Raw genomic sequence first — 26,519 nt, 5'->3', positions numbered from 1 at the left:
CCTGGCATGCCTTGTTGCTATCCAGCGGCGGAGACCCTGATGGGAGGCCCTCTACGGAGGTGTCTTTCACTTTCTATCGGGGACCTGGGTTGGAGGGTGTTGCATGCAGCAGTCCCCTATAATCGTAGAATGTGTAGGTTCGCGGACTCCCAGGACACCTGTCCTTTTTGTGATCTTGCGGAGTCCATGGACCATGCATATATAGGGTGTGGTAGGCTGCACTCCCTTTTTAGTTATTTAAAAAACCTTTTGTTACTGTTTTGTTTGCACTTCAGCCCTACGCTCCTGATCTATGGACACCCGGTGCGGAAGGGGGTCGGGAAGGAGGAGGACCTCCTCGTGAACCTGCTCCTGGGCCTGGCCAAGTTGGCCATTAACAGGTCCAGTCAGCGGGCGATCGACGGGGGACTCCCGCCTGATTGTTTGTCCCTCTTCCGCAGCTACGTTCGCGGCCGGGTGTCCCTGGACAGGGAGCACACGGTGTCTGCCGGCACTCTCGAGGCCTTCCGTGCTCGGTGAGCACCGCGGGGACTGGGGTGTTTTATTAAGCCCTTTCATCACGTTTTGGTTTAATGTTTGTAAGGTTCCTTTAAACTTTGTCCTTGGTTTTAAAGCTGACCTGACTTAGGGGCTGTGTTTGATTTATCCCTTATTTTGTTAATTTAGTTTAATTGTTTTAACTCTAAAAGAGGTACATCTCCTTTGGGACAAAAGGCTGCACTGGGTCACTGCTGAGGCTCTGAGTCTCCCGCTTAGGGAGGGTGGTCAGGCGCTGGTGTGCCTACGCACACAGGTGGCGACTTTCCGCCTTCAAGCCCTGCAGCGATACCTTTACGTTGAGCCTCCTCCGAGATGGTGTGCCCTGACCACGTATTTCTTCCGTCGGGTGCACAGCCTGAATTATGATGTGAAGCTCCTGTTTGTAGAGCAGAGGGGCCTCGGTGGCTCCTTGCAGGCGTTGCCCATCTTTTACCAGGACCTGGTCAAAGCCTGGAACATGGTCGCCTTGCAATGCAGCTCTGCCCCGTTAGGATTAACGGCTATGTTCAGAGAGCTGCTGCTCAGGAATCTGCCCCTCCGACCCTTTCAGTGGCTGGCGGAGAGCAGGGCTGTGGCTGCCGGGGTGACCAGGATCGGGGACGTGCTGGGTGGAGGAGGATTGGGCTGGATGCTCCTGCAGGAGTTGGCGCGTCAGGATGGTCGTGCTCGGACCCGAAGTCATACTGGGCCTTGAGGTGGCTCAGGTGCGCGGTGGTCTGCCATCTTAACGTTCCCCTCTTTGGACGGAACTCCACATTGGCTCCAAGCCCTGAACCCTCCCTCGGGAGCCGATGCCCCATAACATGAGTCACCTCGGGGAAATGCCCTCCGTGTCCTTTGGCACAGCATGGAAGAGCTTTCTGCACGGACTGCTGCTGCACACCTTTCACTTCCTTGCCCTCGCCCGCTGCCCGGACATGCCCTGGCGTGCCTTGTTGCCGTTCGGTGGTGGAGATCCCCGTTGGGGGGCCCTCTACTGAGGTGTCCTCCTGTTTTCCATCGCGGACCTGGGGTGGAGGGTGTTGCATGCAGCAGTCCCATACAATTATAGGATGTGTCAGTTCACGGAATTCCAAGATACCTGCCCTTTTTGTGGTCTTGTGGAGTCCGTGGACCATGCCTATATTAATTGTTGTAGGCTGCACTCCCTTTTCAGTTATTTAAGAAACTTTTTAATGCTGTTTTGTTTGCACTTCAGTCCCACGCTCCTGATATACGGGCACCTGGTGCAGAGGGGTCCAGGAGGGAGGAGAACCTCCTCGTGAACCTGCTCCTGGGCCTGGCCAAGTTGGCCATTAACAGGTCCAGGCAGTGGGCGATCAAGGGGACCGTCCAACCCGACTGTCTGTCCCTCTTCCACGGCTACGTTCATGGCCAGGTGTCCCTGGAGAGGGGACACGCGGTGTCTGCTGGCACCGTCGAGGCCTTCCTTGCCCGGTTGGCACCGTGGGGTCTGGGGTGCTTTATCGACCCCTTTAATCACATTTTGATTTGATGCTTGTAAGTTTTCTTTAAACTTTGTCCTCAGTTTTACAGCTAACCTGACTTAGGGGCTATGTTTTATTTTATCCCTCATTTGGATTATTTGGTTGGCTTTAAAAGAGCTACGTTTTCTTAGCCTTCCTAACCCTGCCACTACATCTTGGTGCTCCCCGGACATCCACAGCAGAGGTGGAGGTGGCCTGCTGACTGTGACACCCTGTATGTGATGGCTTTGGTGGGTGTCCTCTGGAGGGCTGAGACTTGGAGGGCTCCAGCCTGCTTTTGGGGCCCTGTGTATGGCAGTAGCATCCTCCTCAGCTGGAGCTGCTGAGGTCACAGGAAATGGGGATACAGTCGGGCTGGACAGTCCTGGAGACACCTGGATGGATGGCCCCAGGGGCTACACCTGTTCATCCTCCTCCCTATGGGAGCTCAAGGGCCCCAGGCTGACTCCTTGAGGAAAAGGGGTAGCTGGAGTGATATTGAGCTGCCCTGCACTCGTCTCACGCACACACTGCTGGAGGCCAACTATGGTGTCAGCGATGGAGTTAAGCCCATGCAGCAGTCCAGGAGTGACATTCTGGACCAAGATCTCCATGCCAGCTGCATGAAGTGTTAACTTCAGTGCGTTGGCATGCCAACACTATCACCTCAGAGTGAAGGTGGATGGACTCCTCCATTGCACCTTGCAATCTGAGGGGTGCAGTGGACATCCCTTCCTGATGTTCCCGAGTTTGTCTTTGCAGCCCCATCAACTGTGACATGACCAAGTCCAGAGGCTCATCATATGACTCGGACTCAGCAAATCACGGACCTGCAGAAGTCCGATGAGGGCCCGGAACCTGGGAAGACCCTGCCACCACCTGCTGTGGGTCAGACAGTGCGATCTGCTCACCAGATTGTGATCCCGAGGCTACTGTAAAGCTAGGTCTCACCGAGGTGTGTGTGTCTGCGCTGGTGGAGGGTGTGGATGAGCGCTGTGTTGGGTCTTCAGGTAGGGTTTCAGCAAATTCCTCTCCTGAGCTTCTCTCAGGGCTTGATTGGGTCATGGACTCCCTTGGCAGTTTCCCAGATGTGCCTGTGAAAGCAAGGAGAGATAATGAGTGCATGACAGTGGCCTGTGAAACAGGACACATCTCTCACAGCATGGTTATCTGATGGATGTTGCACTACTGGATCCTCACTTGGTAGAGCAGCGCTGACCTCACCATCAGCACAGGGACAGTCCAGATCCTCCCTGGCCAGCTGGATGGCTCTGTTTTCAAAGTCCTTGAGGACCTTGATTTCAGGTATTCCTCCACCAGTCTGTGACCTCTTCCTTTTGTTGTGTTCCAGCTTGTCCTGCATGAATAGAGATGGAGACAGTGTAAGTGGGACACCTACCAGGCCACATGATAAGTATGCCTGGCTTGTGTGGGTGGTGAGTGGTCCCATGGACAGGATGAGGGCAATGAAGGTGTGTGGGAGAGAGTGAATGGTGATGTTCCTCGAACTGACAGTGAGTGAAGGCCCTGTGGATGTTTGATGGGTTTGTGAGTGTGTGAGTTGAGAGTGATGAGAAGAGTGACTTACCCTAGTGGAACTGAGGAGATCATTCATGCTCTTGCGGCACTGGGCGGTTGGCCTCTTTTCAGGGTGCTGGCACTGACCACCACTGCCACTACCTCCCAAACTGGGTTAGTGCTGTTGCTGCCCATCCTGCAGCCAGAGCTGGGGTAAAAGACATCATGGCAAGCCTCCACTGCATCCAAAAGGCACTCGAGGGACACATCATTGAAACTGGGGCTGCAGTCCTTTTACATTTCAGGGCCATGTCTTCTTTATAGCAGTCATGGGCTGGAAGCACTGAGAGGTGTGCGTACAGCTGCATTTTAAATATGGCGCCTGGTGTGATGAAGCCCCGTGGGTGATGGCATGAGGGCGAATAAGAGCCACTGAAACAGTGTGTTTCCTGGGAATATATAATTAATACGTCGAGTTTGGGACAATACACCCACTACCACACAATACAAATTTGGGGTGATTCCACCCACAGAGTCTACTGAGCGCTCAGAGATAGTGGCAATAATAAATCCAGATTGAAATCAGAGAGAGGTCACATAATCCAGAGAGGGGTCACATAAACCGGAGAGAGGTCACATAATCCAGCTTGAGTGTAAAAAGTTACTAGATTTGAACTGACATCAGGGAGAGACTGCCACAGGGGCAACAGCCTTACTATCTCTTTCTTTGAAACCTCTTTCATCAAAACTAAGCTGTTTGTGATTTGAAAACCCACCAGAAGATCTCATTTCTGAAAACCAAGAGTTCTTAGAGGAGGGCTCCAAATTCACTCTACTGTCTCCAAGAGAAAAAAGAACCCACTAGCCACGACTGTTCCAGTGAGAAACCTAAGTACCAGGACTTACAGTGGAAATTACTCTTCAGATGTAAACAAGCATCTGGAAAATCCATAAATATTCTTTTTCTGACTTTACTTTTTACTTGGCCAAGTTTGAACTCCTGATGCTCTGCAAAGTGTTTTTTTTTTGCATGCTTGGGGCTGCTGTGTGTTTTGTTTTTGTATTAGTGGGTAGTTGGACGTATCTGTACATTTTAAACCTCTTGTTAATAACTTATGCATTTTTAACTGTACGTGTTTTAGCTATCAAAATAATTCTTTACATGTTAACTTAAAGAACCTGGCTGGTTTATTTCTTACACCGAGTTGTACAAAGCTAAGCACATACTGAATGCATTGGCAGTATCACATCTTTTTGAAAATTTAAACTCTGTTACAACCAACCCAGGAGTGGGACAAAGAGAGGTGTCAGTTCACACCTCCTAACCTGGCCACCACCACCTAAAAAGATGAATTTTAAAATGAATATCTTTGACCATCTGATTAATTAGATATATTTGAAGTATCATAAGCCCAAATCCAAATCATCTGCCAAGGGATGGTTAACTTACCCCATAACCGGGTAGTCCAGGTGGTCCTGGTGAACCAGGAGAGCCAGGGATGCCAGGACGACCAGGTGGACCCTAATGAGAAACAATACAAGAATGTCTTCTGTCAAAGATTACAAACTGAAATGCAGCCTACAATGCTCAGATGCTCCTTTCTTCTTTGCAAATTGCAAAAGGATCTCATAAGATTAATTGAACCATCTGATTCAATTCCTGGAGGGATGGATTCATGGAATTGGTTTAATGAATGTGTTTTCTTTTGAAATAACATTTCCTTTAAAAAAATGATAACAATTGAATTCCTTAAGAAAATATGGAAAACTTCTTTGATTAGAATCCACAATTATATAGAGAGAGGATGACCTTGACAAGATTTGAACTGGTTCCTTTACTAAGCCTAATGTGCTAAGTTGATTAGTTTCACACAGTGCATTTGTATGTTTGCTAAATTTATAACCACCTGCAAGAAAATCATACAATATTAGCCCATTAGTGTTGGGAAGAAATTGATTATATGAGCAACCATGCTTGATAAAATGCCACCGTGATAACATTGTTTGGCAGTTCAGAGCTACAGGAATAGCACAAACAATAACGAATTTATTTAGGCATTATATTAGAATAAAGTTGCATACATGAAAATATACTTTTAAACTTGCTGTTACACAATAAAGATTGAATTGGGGATGACAGGGTCTTGCTCTTCTCATTTCTATCAGCGTAAACTACTAAAACATGAAGTAACTCAAAAGCTGTTCAATTATTTTGAATCAAAGGTTTTAGACTTACTGGGTCCCCCTTAGGTCCTCGGACTTTATTACCATTCTGTAATGAGATAAGTACACATTTTACCATCGAAAAATAATGGAGGATTGTAAGAAAAGTACAGCATTAATCATGGGAGATTTTAATTTTCATATAGATTGGACGTATCAAATTAGCAAAGGTAACCTGGAGGATGAGTTCATAGGATGGTATTCAGGACAGTTTCTTAAAGCAATACATTCTGGAACCAATCAGAGAATGGGTTATTTTACACCAGATGATGTGTAATGAGATGAGATTAATAAAAGACCTCATGATATAGGATGCTCTATGTAACAGCAATCATAACATAATAGAATTTCACATTCAGTTTGAGGATGAGAAATTTGTGTCTGAAGCTAGTGGCTTAAACTAAAATAAAGGCAATTATAGGGGTATGAAGACAGAGTTGGCTAAAATTGTGGGGCAAAATAGATCAAAACTTAAGATGATAGAGAAGCATTTAAGGAGATATAACATAACTCTCAAAAAATATTTTCCATTGAGAAAGAAAGTCTCTACGGGAATGATACACCATCTGTGACTAACTAAGAAAGTTAAGGAAGGTATAAAATTGAAAGAAATGGATGTATACTACTGCAAAAATAATAAAAACTTCTAAAAGTTTATAAAATGGAAAAGAGTAGTAACAGTGAATGCTGGTCCCTTAAGAGGGTGAGATTGTGGAATTAATAATGGGAAAGAAGGAAATGACAGAGACTTTGAACAAGTATTTTATATCTGTCTTCATAGTAGAAGACACATAGAATATCCCAAGAATGGTAGAAAAGCAAGGGGCAAAGGGAGAGAGGAACCTAAAACAACCACAGTCACTAGAGAGAAAATACTAGGAAAACTAATAGGACTAAAGTCTGAGAAGTCCCCTGGAACTGATAGCCTGCATGCTTGAGTCTTAAAGGAAGTGGCTGCAGAGATAGTGGATTCATTGGTTGCAATGTTCCAAAATTCCCTTGCTTCAAGAAAGGTCCCAGTGGATTGGAAAGCAGCAAATCTAACACCCATAATCAAGAAAGGAGGGAGACAGATTGCAGGACACTATAATAAATACAAACAGAAAATGCTAGAAAAACTCAGCAGGTCTGACAGCATCTGTGGAGAGAAAAACAGAGCGAATGTTTCCATTCCGTATGGCTCTTCAGAGCTCTGAAGAAGAGTATGTGGGCTCGAAACAGTTATTCTGTTTCTCTCTCCACAGATGCTGTCAGACCTACTGAGTTTTTCCAGCATTTTCTGTTTTTATTTCAGATTTCCAGCATCCACAATATTTTGCTTCTATCTTAATGCAGGAAGCGATAGGCCAGAAGTCTAAAACTTGTTATTGGGAAAATGTTAGAATTCATTATTAACAAGGTTGCAGCAGGGCATTTAGAAAATCATAAAATAAACAGGCGGAGTCAACATAGGGCAGACTTTTACAGGTTTGCAGGCTGGGAGCCTGTAAATATTCCCAGGTGGTCTTCCTGCCACGCCTCCCTGATCTGTCCACCATTTTACGTAGGGCAGTCAATGCCTAGACCAGCCCACCCGCCATCACCCCAATTGAGGCCCTTCGGAGGCCCATATTTCCATTGATAATTTGAAGGCAGACTATTGGGTCCAAAGATGAAGCTCTTACCCTAAGCATCTAAAGTGATGCACAGTTAATACTGATAAACATGTAACAAACACCACTCTGTGGATGTGCATCACTATTTTTATTGAAAAGACAAATTTGATTGGCCAGACATTGAATATTGTAGATAAAAACAAAAAATTGCGGATACTGGAAAGCCAAAACAAAAACAGAAATACCTGGAAAACCTCAACAGGTCTGGCAGCATCGGCGGAGAAAAGTACAGTTGACGTTTCAAGTCCTCATGACCCTTCAACAGATAGACTGTCCACCAATATCCATTACAAGCCTACCGACACCCACAGCTACCTCGACTACAGCTCCTCACACCCCGCTTCCTGTAAGGACTCCATCCCATTCTCTCAGTTCCTTCGCCTCCGTTGCATCTGTTCTGATTATGCTACCTTCAAAAACAGTTCCTCTGACATGTCCTCCTTCTTCCTTAACCGAGGTTTTCCACCCACGGTAGTTGACAGGGCCCTCAACTGTGTCTGGCCCATCTCCCGCACATCCACCCTCACGCCTTCTCCTCCCTCCCAGAAACATGATAGGGTCTCCCTTGTCCTCACTTATCACCCCACCAGCCTCCGCATTCAAAGAATCATCCTCCGCCATTTCCGCCAACTCCAGCATGATGCCACCACCAAACACATCTTCCCTTCTCCCTCCCTGGCAGCATTCCATAGGGATCGTTCCCTCTGTGACACCCTGGTCCACTCCTCCATCACCCCCTACTCCTTAACCCCCACCTGCGGTACCTCCCCATGCAAACACAAAATATGCAACAACAGCCCCTTCACTTCCTCTCTCCTCACCGTCTAAGGGCCCAAACACTCCTTTCAAGTGAAGCAGCATTTCACTTGCATTTCCCTCAACTTAGTCTACTGCATTCATTGCTCCCAATACGGTTTCCTCTACATTGGAGAGACCAAACACAGACTGGGTGACCGCTTTGCAGAACACCTTTGGTCTGTCCGCAAGCATGACCCAGACTTTCCTGTCACTTGCCATTTTAACACTCCACCCTGCTCTCTTGCCCACATGTCTGTCCTTGGCTTGCTGCCTTGTTCTAGTGAAGCTCAACGCAAACTGGAGGAACAGCACCTCATCTTCCGACTAGGCACTTTACAGCCTTCTGGACTGAATATTGAGTTCAACTACTTTAGATCTTGAATTCCCTCCTCCATCCCCACCCCCTTTCCATTTCTTCCCCCTCCCTTTTGTTTTTTCCAATAACTTATATAGATTTTTCTTTTCCCACCTATTTCCATTATTTTAAATCTATACCTTTTATGCCCTTTTAGTCTTCTTTCACCCCATCCCTACTAGAGCTGTCTGTACCTTGCTTGTCCTGCTATCCATTCTTAATTAGCACATTCGTTTAGATAATATCACCACCTTCAACACCTCTTTGTTCTTTTGTCTGTGACATCTTTTGGTTATCTGCTCCTATCACTGCTTGCTTGTCCCTACAACCACCCCCACCCCTCTCCACCACCCCCCCTCCTCCCCCAACCTTAAACCAGCTTATATTTCACCCCTCTCCTATTTTTACTTAGTTCTGTTGAAGGGTCATGAGGACTCGAAACATCAACTGTACTTTTCTCCGCCGATACTGCCAGTCCTGCTGAGTTTTTCCACTGAATATTTTAGACTTCTTTGTCCAAATTTGCTTGGCTTTCACCAATTAATTAATTCAGTGCCCAACTCTAAAGGATAGCTGTTATAAGGAACCCTGATATTTGAAAGTAAGAATTGAATTAGTTTGGCGTGGTTCAAGCTGACTGTTCTTTCAAAGAAATAGATTTAAAATAATGAATCTGCAAAAAACATGCATTAAGAAAAAGGGATTAAAATACCTTTCATTTCAATGACACAACAAAAGAGGGAGGAATTGCTGTGGTGATTCTCTCTCTCATCCAGTTTATCTTTGGAGAAAGAGCCGCAGGAAACCTGAAAAAATGGCATTAGCTTCACATAGCCATGTTATGCTGTTTTTCTGGGATCTCTGCAGCTCTTTACTGAAGTTATGGTGGACAAGCAAGAGAAACTCCATGAAAATTCATCCTCTGATACATCAGTTGCCTCAAACAATAACGTGCTTTCCTCAACTATCAAAAGTAAATTAATATTCAAGCCTTATGCTTATCATCTAAATTTTTAACCCAGTTTATGAGGTGTGCAAATTAAGAAATTAAGTTAAATTCAGCCAGCAATATTCTAATAAGTTACTTCTACCTTTTGTCAATATGTGTAGCTAAAAGGTTTCTGCATAGACATTCATGTTGTGTGTGTGGGGGCGGGTGCTGGGGGTTGGGGTGGGAGGGCCAGGGGGTGGGGGGTGGTGCTGGAGGTATGGGTGCTGTTGCAGGTATTGATCCCTGCATCGGAACAGTGAGAATCAAAGCACTCCCGATATTGGACATGGGCCCTAGGTTTACATGGAGCCAATGGGTGGGATTTTCCGCACCCACCTGGCGCCGGGATCTTTCAGCCCTGCCGCAAGCCAATGGACTTCTGGCTGCGGCGCCGCCTCACCCGCGGCAGGTCCCGTCCACAAAGGGGCTGGAAAATCCTGGCCAATGAGTTGTCGAGTGCAACCTGTCATTTCCTGACGAACAACACATGAATATTGGACAACTGCTGGCAAATCAATATTGCAGTGGAAGCTTCAAACAGACATTAAACCTTCATTTGCAAATGCGAAGGATTTTAGGTATGTGCTATGTCTACAATTGTATGGCCTTTACAATATGATTGACAGATTATTGTAAGCATACACTTCTTGCCTGCCCTATTGGAAGCTCAGGAGGTCATTTGGTGTCTTAGGAACATGTACCGCATAGTCAAATTCTTAGGCCTACGTTACTGAATATATTCATATGAATTATAATTTACTCATTTTAACCCACAGTAAATGACATTAATATTTTAAGCTTGACATCAAAAGGAAATGGCAATTAAAACATCAGATTCTTACAGAGACATTGTCTGGAGGAGGGATTGGACATATAGCACAGCATTCTCCAAAGGGAATCACAGCATCATCGCATTCTACCAAGTCACATATTATATCATCACAGAGGATGCTTCCACTATTACAAACACAGATTTCGCAGGGCACAGGTTTCCAAACATCTTGGTCTTCATATTCCTTCCCATCCTGAATGCATTGGATATCTATAAAGGAAACACGGAAGCATTAAACTCAGAACACTACAGGAAAATTAGACAGAGGGTATCATATAACATTCAGAATCAGTGGCTGGAGATCCATAATTATTGCATAGAGGAACATCTGGAAATTTACAATTATTGTACAGATAAATCTGTGTAAATCTCGGGTAGCACTGTTAATCAAGGATGGCATTTGTGCAATAGTTAGAGATGACTTTGGTTCAGGAGATCAGAATGTAGAATCGGTTTGGGTTGTGTTGAGGAATTGTAGGGGAAAGATGTCACTGGTGGGAGTGGTCTACTAACAGTAACCACAATGTAGGACAGAGTATACAAGAAGAAATATTGGGCGCTTATGACACCAATATTGTGACACCAAAACGGACAGCAATAATCATGGGTGACTTTAATCTACATATAAACTGGAAAAATCAGATTGACAGTGATAGCCTGGATGAAGAGTTTATAGAATGCTTTCAAGATATTGGGAAAAATGTTTAGCTCAGTAGGCGGGCACGTGCCCGATCCGTTCGAGTGTAAAATTACACATATTGATGTCGGGCAAGCGTTCTGACATCAACGTGCAGTCGCACAATATTTCATTTGGCAGGTGCGCGCCGGAGTCGGCAACGCGCCTGCTGACAATTAAAAGGCCTGTTAAGGCCATCAAATTATCAATTAAGCTGAATTTATCGCTGCCCATCCAACCTTACGGTTGGTGGGCAGGCAAAAAGGCCAAATGGAAGGGAAGTGGTACTGAGCAAACTGATGGAGCTGCAGGCTGACAAGTCTCCAGGTCCCGATGGACTTCATCCTAGGGCCTTAAAAGAGGTGGCTAATGAGATAGTAGATGCATTGGTGTTAATTTCCCAAAATTCCCTAAATTCTGGAAAGGTTCCATCTGACTGGAAAGTAGCAAATATAATTCCTCTATTCAAGAAGGGTGGGAGGCAGAAAACAGGAAACTATAGGCCAGTTAGTTTGATGTCTGTCATGGGGAATGTGTTAGAGTTGATCATTGAAGAGGTTATAGCTGGGCACTTAGAAAAACTTAAGATAATCGGGAAGTGTCAGCATGGTTCTGTGAAAGGGAAGTCATGTTTAACCAACTTATTGGAGTTCTCTGAATGAGTAACATGTGCTGTGGATATAGGGGAGCCTGTAGACGAACTGTACTTGGATTTCCAGAAGGCATTTGATAAGGTGTCTCATCAAAGATTATTGCGGAAAATAAAAGCTCATGTGTAGGGGTAACATATTAGTCTGGATAGAGGATTGGCTGGCTGGCAGAAAACAGAGTATGAATAAATGGGTCTTCGTCTGATTGGCTAGATATGACGAGTGGGGTCACACTGGGGTCTGTGCTGGGGCCTCAACTTTTTACAATTTACATCAATGACTCAGATGTGGAGAACAAATGTTTGGTAGCTAAATTTGCAGATGACACAAATATAGATAGAAAAGTATGATGTGTACAAGACATAAGGAGTTTGCAGATGGATATGGATAATTAAGTAAGTGGGCAAAAATCTGGCAAATGGAGTATAATGTGGAAAAATGTGAAGTTGTTCACTTTGGCAGGAAGAATAAAAAAAGCAGAGTGTTACTTAAATGGAGAATGACTGCAGAATTCAGAGGTGCAGAGGGATTTATGTGTTCCCATGCATGAGTCACAACAAGTTAGAATGCAGGTACAGCATTTAACCAAGAAGGCTAATGAAATGCTATCCTTTAATTTGAAAGGAATGGAATCTAAAAGTAAGGATGCCTTGTTTCAGTTATACAGGACATTGGTGAGACCACAATTCGAATAACATGTGCAGTTTTGCTCTCCTTATTTAAGAAGGATGTAAATGCATTGGAAGTGGTTCAGAGAAGGTTTACTAGATTGATACCCGGAATGAGCTGGTTGCCTTATGAGGATAGATTGGGCAGATTGGGCTTGTTTGCACTAGAGCTTAGAAGAGTGAAGGGTGACTTGGTTGAAGTATACTTGATCCTGAATTGTTTTTACAACATGGATGGAAAGGATGTTTCCTCTTGTGGGCGAGCCCAGAACAAGGGGGCACCATTTTAAAATTAGGGATCGCCCTTATAGGACAGAGGTGAGGAGAAATTTTTTCTCAGAGGGTTATGTGACTTTGGAACTCTCTGCCTCAGAAGGCGGTGGAAGCAGGATCACGGAATATTTTTAAGGCAGAGGTAGGTAGATTCTTAAACAAAAACAAAAAGTGCTGGAAAAACTCAGCAGGTCTGACAGCATCTGTGGAGAAAAAGATAGAACTAATGTTTTGAGTCCGTATGACTCTTTAGTCATACCGACTCGAAATGTTAACTCTGTTTTTCTCTCCACAGGTGCTATCAGACCTGCTGAGTTTTTCCAGCATTTTTTGTTTTTGTTTCAGATTTCCAGCATCTGCAGTATTTTGCTTTTATCGTAGATAGATTCTTGTTAGGCAGGGGAATCAAAGGTTATTGGGGTAAAATGGGAATGTAGAGCTTGAAAAACAAACAGATCAGCCATGATCTTGTAGAAAGGTGGAGCAGGCTTAAGGGGCCGAATGCTTTCTGCTTCTTTTTCATATGAGAGTGCAAATTCATGGCAGATGCAGTATAAGTGAAGTTATCCACTTCGGAAGGAAAAACAGAACAGCAGAGTATTAATTAAATGGTGATAGATTGGGAAATGTTGATGTACAAAGGGACCTGGGCATTCTTATACACAAATCGTTGAAAGCAAGTGTGGAGGTGCAGCAAGCAGTTAAGAAGGCAAGTGGTATTTTGGCCTTTATTGTGAGAGGACTTGAGTACAGGAGCAAGGAATTCTCACTGCAGCAGTACAGAGCCTTGGTGAGACCACACCTGGAGTATTGTGTTCAGTTTTGGTCTCCTTAACTAATAAAGGATACACTTGTCACAGAGGGGGTGCAGCGAATGTTCATCAGACTGATCCCTGTGATGGTAGGATTGCCATATGAGGAGAGATTGGGCCGACTAGGCCTGTATTCACTGGAGTTTAAAAGGATGAGAGGGGATCCCATTGACATGTATAAAATTCTGACAGGCATGGACAGTCTGAATGCAGGGATGATGTTTCCTACGACTGGGGTGGTTAGAACAAGGAGTCACAATCTCAGAATACGGAGTAGGCCATTTAGGTCTGAGATGAGGAGAAACTTCTTCACTCAGAGGGTGGTGAATCTGTGGAATTCTTTACACAAAAGGCTGGGGAGGCCCAGTCACTGAATATATTTAAGAAGGAAATAGATAGATTTCTGGACTCTAAAGGCATCAAGGGGTATGGGGAGAGCATGGGAGTTTGGCATTGAGATAGACAATCCACCATGATCATATTGAATGGCAGAACAGTCTCAAGGGGCCGAATGACCTACTCCTGCTTCCATTTCTATATTTGTATATTTCTATGAAAACAGTTCATTGCTCTGTACAAGCAGGAGTAAATATAAATAATCTACTAAACAGCAGAATTATAGAGACACAAAGCTGGCCCCAGTTCCTGCAATTGGGATCAGAAGTGCTGTTACTTGACCAGGGATCAACGAGCCCTATGCATTCTTTCAGCAACTGGCCAATTATGAATCGGTAGCTGTGAGAGCTGTCCACTAAGGGAACAGAGGCAGGCAGAGGCATGGTGGCATGAGGTAACACTATGGAAGGTGCTGGTGCCATATTTAAAGGGCTACCAGCGCTCAGTGCCCTGGGGACTTCTGCTGAAGGAAAGTAAATCAGCAGAGGGAATGGCAGAAGGGAGATTCCCATGGTTCAGCGATGCCTCCCTGCGGATTCCCCTCCAGGCTCCAAGGGAAAGACAGGCTCCTCTTTCCCAGGCACTTTAGGAGGAGGCCAGCGTGACTGTCCGAGCAAGCCTGGACAGAGGAATTCAGCGACCATGGCGTCAGCCACAGAGCCTGGGCTCAGTGATGCAGCCGTTTAAATAATCTTTTAGTCATTCTGCCAAGAGGAGTACTCCATCTCTTTTTTCCCTTTGGGACTTGTATGTGGCATACAATTGGGTGTGTTTGGTAAAGAGGGATGGATCACCCAGTCAATGGTAATGGGGTCAGGAAACAGCGTGTCCTGCCAGAAACGTGGCTGCATCTCAGTGAGAGAAACCCGCCTCTCACTGCTGACACCCTCCCACAGGGTCCCTCAAGAGTAGCAGCATGCACTCAATCATGGATGGCTGGGCTGTGGTCATGGGTTACATAGAGCTCAAAACACAGAATAGTTTGAACGATGCAATGACAAGCACACATCCCTTTAACAGCAATGGCAGGAGTTTCTGGGAATAATTTGGGAGACACAGCAAAAATTCATCCCTAGGAAGAAGAAGCATACTAAAGGGAGGATGAGGCAACCATGGCTGACAAGGGAAGTCAGGAACAGCATAAAAGCTAAAGAGAAAGCATACAATGCAGCGAAGAGCAGTGGGAAACCAGGGGATTGGGAAGCCTACAAAGCCCAACAGAGGACAACTAAAATAGAAATAAGGAGGGAGAAGATTAAATATGAGGGTAAACTAGCCAAAATATAAAAGAAGACTGCAAGAGTTTTTTTTAGATATATAAAGGGTAAGAGAGAGGAAAAAGTGGACATTGGGATGCTGGAAAATGACGCTGGAGAAGTAGTAGTGGGGAACAAAGAAATGGCGGAGGAACTGAATAGGTACTTTGCGTCAGTCTTCATAGTGGAAGACAGGAGTGACATCCCCAAAGTTCAAGAGAGTCGGGGGGCAGAGGTGAGTATGGTGGCCATTACCAAGGAGAAGGTGCTAGGAAAACTGAAAGGTCTGAAGGTGGATAAATCACCTGAACCAGATGGATTACACCCGAGAGTTCTGAAGGAGATAGCTGAAGAGATAATGGAGATGTTAGTGGCGATCTTTCAGGAGGGTCCCAGAGGACTGGAAAATCGCTAATGTAACCCTCCCTGTTTAAGAAGGGAGTGAGGCAAAAGACGGGAAATTAGAGGCCGATTAGCCTGACCTCGGTTGTTGGTAAGATTTTAGAGTCCATTATTAAGGATGAGATTTCAGAATACTTGGAAGTGCATGGTAAAATAGGGCAAAGTCAGCATGGTTCATCAAGGGGAGGTCATGCCTGACAAATCTGTTAGAATTCTTTGAGGAGGTAATGAGTAGGTTAGACAAAGGAGAGCCAATGGGATGTTATCTACTTGGACTTCCAGAAGGCCTTTGATAAGGTGCCGCACAGGAGGCTGCTCAGTAAGATAAGAGCCCATGGTGTTAGAGGCAAGATACTAGCATGGATAGAAGATTGGCTGTCTGGCAGGAGGCAGAGAGTGGGGATAAGGGGGTCCTTCTCAGGATGGCAGCCAGTGACTAGTGGAGTTCCGCAGGGGTCAGTGTTGGGACCACAACTTTTCACTTTATACATTAATGATCTAGATGAAGGAACTGAGGGCATCCTGGCTAAGTTTGCAGATGATACAAAGATAGGTGGAGGAACAGGTAGTATTGAGGAGGCGGGGAGGCTGCAGAATGATTTGTACAGGTTAGGAGAATGGGCAAAGAAGTGGCAGATTGAATACAACGTGGGGAAGTGTGAGGCCATGCTCTTTGGTAGGAAGAATAGAGGCATAGACTATTTTCTAAATGGGGAGAGAATTCAGAAGTCTGGAGTGTGAAGGGATTTGGGAGTCCTAGTCCAGGATTCTCTTAAGGTTAACTTGCAGGTTGAGTCGGCAGTTAGGAAGGCAAATGCAATGTTGGCATTTATTTTGAGAGGACTAGTATTTAAAAGCAGGGATGTGCTGCTGAGGCTTTATAAGGCTCTGGTCAGATCACATTTAGAATATTGTGAGCAATTTTGGGCCCCGTATCTCAGGAAGGATGTTCTGGCCCTGGAGAGGGTCCAGAGGAGGTTCACGAGAATGATCCCAGGAATGAAAGGCTTAACATATAAGGAACGTTTGAGGACTCTGGGTCTATACTCGATGGAGTTTAGAAGGATGAGGGGGGATCTGATTGAAACTTACAGAATACTGAAAGGCCTGGATAGAGTGGACATGGGGAAGATGTTTCCATTAGTAGGAGAGACTAGGACCCGAGGGCACAGCCTCAGAGTAAAGGGAAGACCTTTTAGAACAGAAATGAGGAAAAACGTCTTTAGCCAGAGAGTGGTGAATCTATGGAATTCATTGCCAAAGAAGGCTGTGGAGGCCAGATCATTGAGTGTATTTAAGACCGAGATAGATAGGTCTTTGATTGGTAAGGGGATCAAAGGTCACGGGGAGAAGGCGGGAAAATGGGGTTGAGAAACTTATCAGCCATGATTGAATGGCGAAGCAGACTCGATGAGCTGAATGGCCTAATTTCTGCTCCTATGTCTTATGGTCTTATAATCTAGTTGTCCTCTCATGAAGGTCAGGGTCAGGCAGAAGAACAGACAACTGCAGTGACAGGGGACAGCCACGCATCTCGGAAGAGGAGGAGGGGCTCCCAGGGGTGCACTGTCACTTCATTCCTGTGCACCCTCCCCCAGTGAAAAAAGTTCCTTATTGGCAGGTGTCCATTCACAAATAGATTCAGGGTCACAAGTTGGTGAGCACACCACAGACATGCCCGAGCAGCTGACAGCCAAGGCTCGTCAGTCGCAGGACTGTGGGAGGCCAGGACCACGCTGAGCCTGAGCTGATAAGGTGCCTCGGGAGTCATTAGCAAGTCATAAAAATGCTGGAACTGCAGCTCAATGTAAGGGGGCATATGGCAGACATTCCAGAGACTGAATGTACCCAAGCGGGGACAATGGAGGAGTCCATTCATGCCTAGAGTGCTGCGTTATCTCTGGTATTTGCATTTGGCTTCCTGCACCTAGAGACTGGCAACTATCATGGAGAGCCAGATTGAACAAGTCGCTCAGCAGATGCACGCAGATCTGCATCGCCTTGCCCATGAACAATATGCAGCAGTGGACAGGCAAGAGGGGGATAGGACACCTGGAATCTTCACAAGTCCTCATCCTTCCCAAGTCAGCAAGTGTGCTTTGCTAGGGATGAGGAGTGGCTGACTTCAGCCATCCTCTCAGGGCACTTCTTGTGTGGACAGGACCTCCTCAGCCACTCTGCCAGTGATACCCATGCCTCAAGTAGCTGTGATGAAAGAGGTTCCTGCAACTGCGCAGCAGTCCTTCAGCATGCTGGGATTCTCCTGGCTTCAGGCAGCCAGAGGACAGCCACCAAGGCCATCCTAAACTACAGGGAAGCAAGGTCAGCAGCCTGCCTCCACCTTGGCTGCATGTACAGAGGGAGTATCACATAGGAGCAGGAGTATGAGATTTAAGAAAAGCACCTAGCTGCATTTGGAGATCACAGGTGAAGAGAATGTCAAAATGTGAAGCCTAACATTAATTGTTCCATTTAGTAAAAGTCCCAAATCCAATGACTCTTGGTGCGGTACCACACATACTTACAAGCCCTCTTGAAAAGGGCATCTTGATGCATCGGTGAGTTACAGGCTGTGGGCTCTGACCCATAGCTCCAGTGGATCCTTGGAAAGACTGGAGGTGTAGAGGTCCAATGCCACAGTGACCTTCAGTGCCACTGATGTTGGGTGGTTACCACCTCCCATGGGGCTCAGCTTGTCCTCCAGCATGCCACACAGACCAGTGACACCACCCTGGAGAGGCGCAGTCTTCGGAGATACTCCTGCAGGGACAACTGCAAGTGGTTGACCCTAGGATGGTAGAGCCCCTCTGGAGTGTAGTATCTTCTGCACACAGGAGGCTTTTTATGTGCCTTTCAGTGCCCTTCTCCTGTGCCCCGCCTCAAGCCTGGCCCTCCTGTTGGCCTTGAGATTGCAGACCTTCCATTGCCTGTGGCTGGCTCTCCCTCCCTCGCTACTGCTGTTCCTCCTCAGCAGGATCCCCAAGGCCTGGGTGAATGAGACCCATGGCAGGTGGCCACTCTCGGTTTCCAAGGTCCCTTATCCAACCACCTCCCCCTCGCTTTCCGCCAATTATTGAGAGTGCCAGTGCCCAGATGGGACTCTGGCAGCATGTGTCCACAGTGCTGGTACCATTTCCACCCACCCCACCCCCCCAACTCACCCTCCAGCTTTGTTTGCTTCTGTCCTTGCTGCCCCACCCACACTGCACCGCAACACTGGCTCTCTCAATGGGTCCCAGAGAAAACCAGGGCTAGGATATTGGGGTTGGCGAGCAGGGGGCGGGGCCTGCTCTCCGACATGTAAAATGACATGGGAGGACACCGGCGGAATCCCCAACATCACCCCGCGTCATTTCAACTTTCAGGTCAGCGGGGGCATAGCCGAGACAGCTGAGCGCCCGCCAACCTGTCAGCAGCCTATTGAGGCCATTTAAAAACTAATTGAAGTAATCATTGGACCTGCCCGTTCAACCTTAGGGTTGATGAGCAGGCTGGGAGCCCTGGCAGGCTTCAGAAAAAACATGTAAAATCATCCACAGGCGGGATGAGGTTTCATGAGGGTTTTTAAAAATTTAACAAAAGTTAACAACTCATGTGACAGTGTCATATGAGGAGACATATCAGGGAAATTTTGTTTTTGTCCAATGACCATTTTTGAATTTGACACCGATCTCCCTGAGGCAGCACTTAGCCTCAGGGAGATGAGTGTGCTCTTTCGTGTGCATGCGTGAAAGGGTGTACTCTCGGCTTAGGGAATCACCTCCTCTGGCCACACAGGGAGCGCATAGCGCTTCCTAGCAGATGGGGGCACCGATCAGAGTCACACCTGCACATGCCTGCCCCTGCACCTCCCCCCTCCGACGGGGAAAATTCTTCCCCAGCAGTGAGCTCCCACTTCCCTGCCCCCTCCTTTTGCCAGGTGAGGCACTGATGCCAGTGGTTCCCTTGCACCCTTTGCAAAATTCAAACCCTCCCCAATTGGTCAATTAATTTTGCTTAATTACCTTCCCCTACATTCAAGCACAATGTCCTCCTACCATGTCAGCTGCCACTGGAAATATTCGGCAGCACCGTAGTGGATGTCTTCCATCTTGATATTTCACCCCCTCCTGCCTTCAAACTCACCTCCAAAGGGCCCAGAAAATTCAGCCCATAATTTAAAAATACCAACTTTTAATATGGTTGACACGTGTAATTATGGTATCAAATGTTTGATGGTTAAACTCAGTTGCCAGAGACATCAAGAGGATATGTAGCGGAAATACATTACAGCATGTTTTTTTCCCCAATCCACTACCCCAGGATTTCTTTCCACAAGCCAGTGGAACAGGACCCATGCCCAAAGCAGACACAGTCCTGGCAACAGCATTGCAATGAGAAGGAGGGAGACATTCCTGTACTCCTGCCGTGTTTCCTTTTGGTTTTCTGTATTGGGTGTCTAAATTTGTGAATAGTGTTAAACACTGTGAAATATCCTTATTCCAGACTGAAGGAAATTCATCAAATTCACTGAAAAGAAAAGAGCAACAGGAAGCTGGTTCCAACCTGTCGACATCCAGACTTTACTGAGGCAGGTCAAGGGAAGGGCAGCCAAGCTGTTCCCAAGTAGTGCGTTGGTATCTTAAATATATTAAGGAAGCAGGAAGTGTCAGATTTAATCTGCTCGGACCAGCTTTCCTAGGCCTCAGGAAAACCAATGGCTGCAGCAGGGTGAGAACAGCCTTGGAGTGAGGGCAAGTGTCTTTGCAGCACTGCATGTGGGCCAAAAGAAGCAGGAGTGCTTCCTTTCAGCCCTGTAGTTCCCCACCATCAGACCCCCACTTCACACAAACCCCACCCTAGGGATCGGACCGAAGAGGGATCAGACTCCCTCAGAGTTGGGGATTGGCCAACCCCAATATTGGGCCCTAACCCAGGATCAGACAATCCATCCCCTGTATTGTGGATTGGCACATCCTGCGGTGAGGAATCAGAACACCCACCATTCCCCACACTTGGTCTTAGATCACATTTAAATCAAACCCACCCAGTGTCAGGAATCAGACCCCCCCCCCCCACCAACTTGGGGTCAGGTCCATCCCCTGGGGTCAGGGATTGAAGTTAGTCCCTCCTGTGGTCTCCTCCCCTTGTTTTCCCTCCCAACTTGAAGTCAAGCCTACCAACCAGACTCAAAAACAGAAAATGCTGGAAAAACTCAGCAGGTCTGACAGCATCTCTGGTGAGAGAAACAGATTTGATGTTCCAAGTCCGTATGACTCTTCTTCAGAGCTAGCTCATTCCAACTGTCTTCCAAGTGGGGAATCTGTCAATGTAAAAGATGTACAATGGAAAGTTAAAACTCTGTGTTCATGCAGAGTGTTACTGGCCCCTCTCCGCTCTTCCCAATGTTAAATTCTCCTCATTGTCTCTGTGAATGAATCTTTAAAAGGTTCTTGGCTGAGTGGGTAGTACGTTTGCCTCCTAGAACGTAAGTACATAGCAAATAGAAAGTGGAGTAAACAATATAACCCCTCATGCCTGCTCTGCCATTCAGTTGGACCATGGCTGATCTTCTGCCTCAATTCCACTTTCCCATCTCTTCCCACATCTCTTGATTCCCTGAGAGGGAAAAATCTGCCATTCTCAGTCCTAAATATATTCAACAATGGAGCATTCATAACCTTGCAAGAGAATTCCAAAGACTAACAGCTTTCTGAGTAAAGAAATTTCTCCTCACCTCAGTCCTAAAGCCCTTATCCTGAGGCTATGAACCATGTTCTAGATTCCCCAGTCAGAAAAAACACCTCATTGTTTGTGATCTGGCCCGGATTTTCTGTGCTTGCCAGTGTTGGGCGCTTTTCGTGGCGTGAGCGGACAATATGGCGCGATTGGTTTCATGATGGTGTGAAACCAGTTTGCGGTCATCTGCTCAGCCCACTGATGGCGGGTCACGTTTCCCACCATTAGATATTGGGAAACTCATTGTAATATGTCAGCATACCTTTATTAGGCCAGCCCGCCAGAATCATCCCCATGCCCCTCGCACATTGGCAGGAAAACACGCCAACATGTTTCACATCAGCACATAAGAAATATGCACCTGGCGGGCTGCAATTCACCCTGGACTTCACAGTTGGTTTGCCCATCTTGCTTCGGGAAGCACTCACAGTCATCAATGCCAGGCTTCACAGACAGCACTACATCACTTTTAGGGGGGAGCTCACAGGCGGGTCTCTACCTACCAGATCAGCCATATCTGGGTGGCTTTTCAATGACTGCCGGGCTACAGTTTGCTTGGGGAAGGGGGAGAAGTGGCCTCAGGCAAGGGAAGAGGCTGCACGGCGAGGGCTGTGCTAGGGAAGGGGGTTATCCTAGACTGTGTTTGTGGTGATATATGTTGATCTGTGCAAGTGGCTTCAAGATATTGAGGGCTGAGGAGGCAGTCTCCAGAGGAAATGAGGCCAGGAGGACATGTGAGGGTATGTGTGTGAGAATGGGTGGCGATGTCCCTCGAGCTGAGTGCAATGCCAGTGAATGTGTGACGGGTGTGATTGTGGGAGTTTAGAGTGATGGGATAGTTGCCTTGCCCTGGCTGCGTGGATGACATCATTCATCCACTATCTGCATTGAATGACCAATCTCTTTTGTACAGCATTGGCACTGACCACCGCTGCCATTCCCTACCAGGCTATCATGGTAATTCTGTTACCCCTCCTGCACCCAGAGCAGAGTTAGAGGACATCACAGAGGGCCTCCACGGTGTGCAAAAGGGCTGCAGTCTTCTTTGCTGCAGCGCTGGCTGGAAGCACTGAGCACAGCTGTACTGTAAATGTGGTGCCTGGTGTGGTGGGTGAATGACAGCCCGCCTGCCATGGAAACGTGAAAACCCGCCATCATGGCCAACGTGTAAAACATTGTTTTACCTGCCCACTACCGCACTTAGTGCAAATCTGGAGCAATTCCGCCCTCTGTTCTACCATTAAATTCTCATGATGGACCTCAGGTTTCTTTCATGGAAGCATTCCAGAGTTTTGATTTGGTGCCTGTAGCAGACCCAGGACTTTATGCCGTACAGCAGGGAGGTAAGGACAATAACCTGGTGGAGTTTAATAAGTCTTTAGCTTAATGCTATGCTGCTTCCAGACATGATCATGGAGTTGGCCACAGGCAAACCTTGCTTTCCAGGTGTGTGCACAGATATCTTCATGAATAGTGGCATCCATAGTGAACACACTGCCAAGGTGTGTGAAATCTTTCTAAAACCTTGAGACCGGTGCCATCAACGGCTATGTCTGGAGTTTCATAGCATGTGCCCAGTGCTGGCTGAAACATCACCCTGCTCTTGGAAATACTGATTTGTAAACCAAAGTTTTTGACAGCACGCAAGAATTTGTTTGCCATAATTTGGATGTCTTCCTCCTTCTGGGAAGTTAGGGCCCAGTCATCTGCATACAGAAGCTCTCTGATTACTGTCTTTGTGACTTTGGTGGAAGCTCGCTGTCTAGTACAATGGCAGGACAAAATCACAAACAAATGAAGAGGGCACTCAATAGGGTGCATGCCTCTGCCACACTATTTTAACCCAACATTATTAAAATTTTGTAACTCTTCCTTCAGGATCTGTAACTACAAAGCTGAAAAAATATCCTTTTGTTCAGAGCTTCCATTTCACTGATGAGCCTTCAGGCCAAACCATATCCAACAACTTGCTCTGAAAACTCAGCTCACATTTTGCTGTAACAAATTCCACCAAAGCAGCTGAGACAATCCACAACATTCTGAAACAATTAACAACAGTTTACTAGCATAAGAATGCAATTAGTAAGCACACAAAATTTGGAGTTTATATTTCAATATTGCAACACTTAGTGAAAGCACCAAGGTCCAAAGTGCAGGATGTTACTCAGGTTAAAAATGTACAGCAAATGAAAAGGGCAAAGCAAATCAAGAAATGATGGTTAGTTGATGCTCCTTCATGGTTTTAAAACTATTTAATAGCAGGAGGCAACCATTATTGAGCAAGGTAAGAAATCTCACTGTTTTAGGCCATGGTTAGAAATGGAGATGGTATAATGGACTTAGTTTCAGAGAAGTGAGCAAGAAGGTCAATTATGACTATACTCCTGGAGCTTTGGAGGAAAATGTCAGGAAAGTACAGAGCAGTAACCACCATTGGAATGTTGATAAAATGGATTAATCCATCTCAGTTTGCACTGTGACTGATCTGACAAGTTTGGATCTAGCCAAATGGAGCTTTACAAAATGTGTATTCAAACAACTAATGTGTGCAGATGTAACATTTGCCCTCTCTTTTTCTCTGCCCAAACCACTCAAACTCATGAAGGAGTTTGCCAATCAGAAATATAAACAAATGGACATTAAAATCTCTGAACTTGCTCCCTTGCTTCCTTGCTCCCACACCTTCCTCCAAACACTCTCCCACGTTGATTACACAATGTTTGAAAATGCTTGTTTTCAAAAACCTTACAACCCCCACAAAGAGCTCTTGGCAATCTTTAACCCTGATTCCACCCCCTCCCAGAATCATGAAGCAAAACATAAATTTTATTTTCAATTGTCACCCTCACAGTTCTGACCAATTACATGCCACTGAATCTAGCAGTGCACAAAACACCCTATGCAATTGATCATCTAAACATAGCTTTTTATCTGAGAACCTTCAAACTAGTTCTTTAACATACTTTGATGCTTTTTGAAGTTTAAGTGAAACCAACTTCAGCAGGGCTGCAGAATGGGCTGTAGTTAATTGCCTGTCCATTATACACCCCATCTACTATGCCTTCACACTGACTAAAACATTGCATATTCAAAGTGACAGGAAGAAAGTATATGTATTTGACTAATGTCACCAAACCCAAATCACCAACCTTGCTCAATATTTTCAGAGTTGCCTTGTTATTAGTTTAGATCATATCCAATTATTTGTCTTGCATAGTGATCTCAGAGCTTCTCAACACTGTCTGAGGATCCTACTTTTGACCAATACACCTTATCATGAAATAATAATTTTTATTTATATAGCATCTTTAATGTAGTAAGATGTCCCAACACAGTTCACAGGAGCATTATCAAACACAATTTGACACCGAACTGCACAAAGAGATATTAGGAGAAGTAACCAAAAGGTTGGTTAATAAGTGTCTTAAAGGAGGAAAGAGTGGTAGAGGCAGAGAGGTTTTGTGAGTGAATTACTGAGCTCAGAGCTCAGGCACCTAAAGTCATCAATTGTGGAGCGGTAGAAACCAGGAATGTGCAAGACAGCAGAACTGGAGGGACACAGCGATATTGTAGGGCTATAGGGCTTAAGGAGATAACTGATATTCAGAGTGTGGTCTTGCATCGCTGCATCCGTAGAGGCTACGCGGGAAAGAAATGACTGGTAAGTAGTGGGTAAGGTTGGGTAAGTACTTACTACTTCAATTGCTTATAGTTTAAGGTCTTTTTGTGGTATCTAGTTCATATATTCTATAGTAATGATGGTCAGGAAAGAAGGGCCCTAGAGTAATTGATTTAAAAGGTTTAATTTAAAGGGATAAGTCAAGGCAGAAGAGCTCAAAGCCGTTGTCTGCTCCTCGTGCTCCATTTGGGAAACCGGGGACATTTCCAGTGTTCAGGACCAGCATGTGTGCAGGAAGTGTGTCCAGCTGCAGCTCCTGGAAGCACAGATTTCAGAGCTGGAACGGCGGCTGGTGACACTGTGGAGCATCAGTGAGTCTGAGAGCATCATGAATAGCACATTTAGAGAGTTGGTCACACCGCAGCTGAAGGGACTTGAGGAAGGAAGGGAATGGGTGACCACCAGGCAGTCCAAGAGAAACAAGCAGGTGGTTTAGGAGTCCCCTGGGGTCCTGCTTGCAAATCGGTATTCCATTTTGGAAGCTGATGAGGGCGCTGGTTCCTCCAGGGAGTGCAGACAGAGCCAAGCTTCTGGCACCACAAGCAGCCTGTCTGTACAGGAGGCGAGGAAGAGAGGAAAAGCAATAGTAATAGGGGATTCTATAGTCTGGGGAAAAGATAGGCGTTACTGTGGCCGTCAACATGACTCCAGGATGGTGTATTGCCTCCCTGGTGCCAGGGTCTGGGATGTCACTGAATGGCTGCAGGGCATCCTGAAGGGGGAGGGTGATAAGGCAGAGGTCATGGTACATGTTGGTTCCAATGACATAGGTAGAAAGGGGGATGAGGTCTTGCATCAAGAATTCAGGGAGTTAGGCAGTAGAATAAAAAACAAGACCTCTCGGGTTGTAATCTCTGGATTACTCCGAGTGCCACGTGCTAGCGAGCTCAGAAATAGGAGAACAGCATAGGTGAATATGTGGCTTAAGAGTTGGTGCAGGGGGGAGGGTTTTAGATTCCTGGATCACTGGGACCATTTCTGGAGAAGGTGGGACCTGTACAAGTGGGACGGTGTACATCTGAACCATTGCGGGGCTAACATCCTTGCGGGCAGGTTTGCTAGTGCTGTTGGGAAGAGTTTAAACTAATTCAGCAGGGGGAGGGGACACAAAATGTTAGCAGAATAGGGACACATCATAATACAGGAAAACAATCAAGTCAGAGGGAGTACAGCTGCATTAAGTTTCAAGGGAGTAAGGCAAGGCTGGGTGGTCTCTACTTTAATGCCAGCATTATTACAGGTAAAACGGATTAGTTAAGAGTGAGGATTCACACGTGGAATTGTGATATAGTAACCATTGTTGAGGGAGGGGCAGGATTGGCAACTCAACATTCCGGGATATAGAATCTTCAGGTGAGACAGAGGAGGGGGTAAAAGAGGAGGAGGCATTACATTATTAGTTAAGGATTCAGTTACTGCAACAAGGAATAAAAAACAAAGAAAATAATTTTAAACCTGTGGTGTATCTGGCACCAATGTATGTAAGATGTAGGTAAGTGTGTGCAACACAAGTGCTTCACCTCACCATTGGTGGCCATGCCTTCAACTATCTTTTTTTAAATTTATTCATTCACAGGATGTGGGCATCACTGGCTAGGCCAGTATTTATTG

The 26,519-nt window shown here is 46.0% G+C and overlaps 1 protein-coding gene across 1 annotated transcript in view; it reads right to left on the bottom strand.

The window, feature by feature from the left end:
* Positions 1-26,519, bottom strand: part of LOC121284884 (collagen alpha-1(III) chain-like) — a 191,340-nt gene that overhangs the window by 141,336 nt on the left and 23,485 nt on the right. Inside the window, exons 2-4 of the mRNA XM_041200743.1 lie at positions 10,389-10,588; positions 5,761-5,796; positions 4,975-5,046 (exon numbers count right to left, since the gene is read on the bottom strand). Of these exons, the coding sequence (XP_041056677.1) occupies positions 4,975-5,046; positions 5,761-5,796; positions 10,389-10,588 (308 nt within the window). The remainder of the gene's footprint in view (positions 1-4,974; positions 5,047-5,760; positions 5,797-10,388; positions 10,589-26,519) is intronic.

This window comes from Carcharodon carcharias, chromosome 12 (assembly GCF_017639515.1).
Source record: "Carcharodon carcharias isolate sCarCar2 chromosome 12, sCarCar2.pri, whole genome shotgun sequence".
Taxonomy (NCBI): domain Eukaryota; kingdom Metazoa; phylum Chordata; class Chondrichthyes; order Lamniformes; family Lamnidae; genus Carcharodon; species Carcharodon carcharias.
The sequence above is the reverse complement of the archived record's forward strand: the minus strand, read 5'-3'. Positions and strand labels throughout refer to the sequence as shown.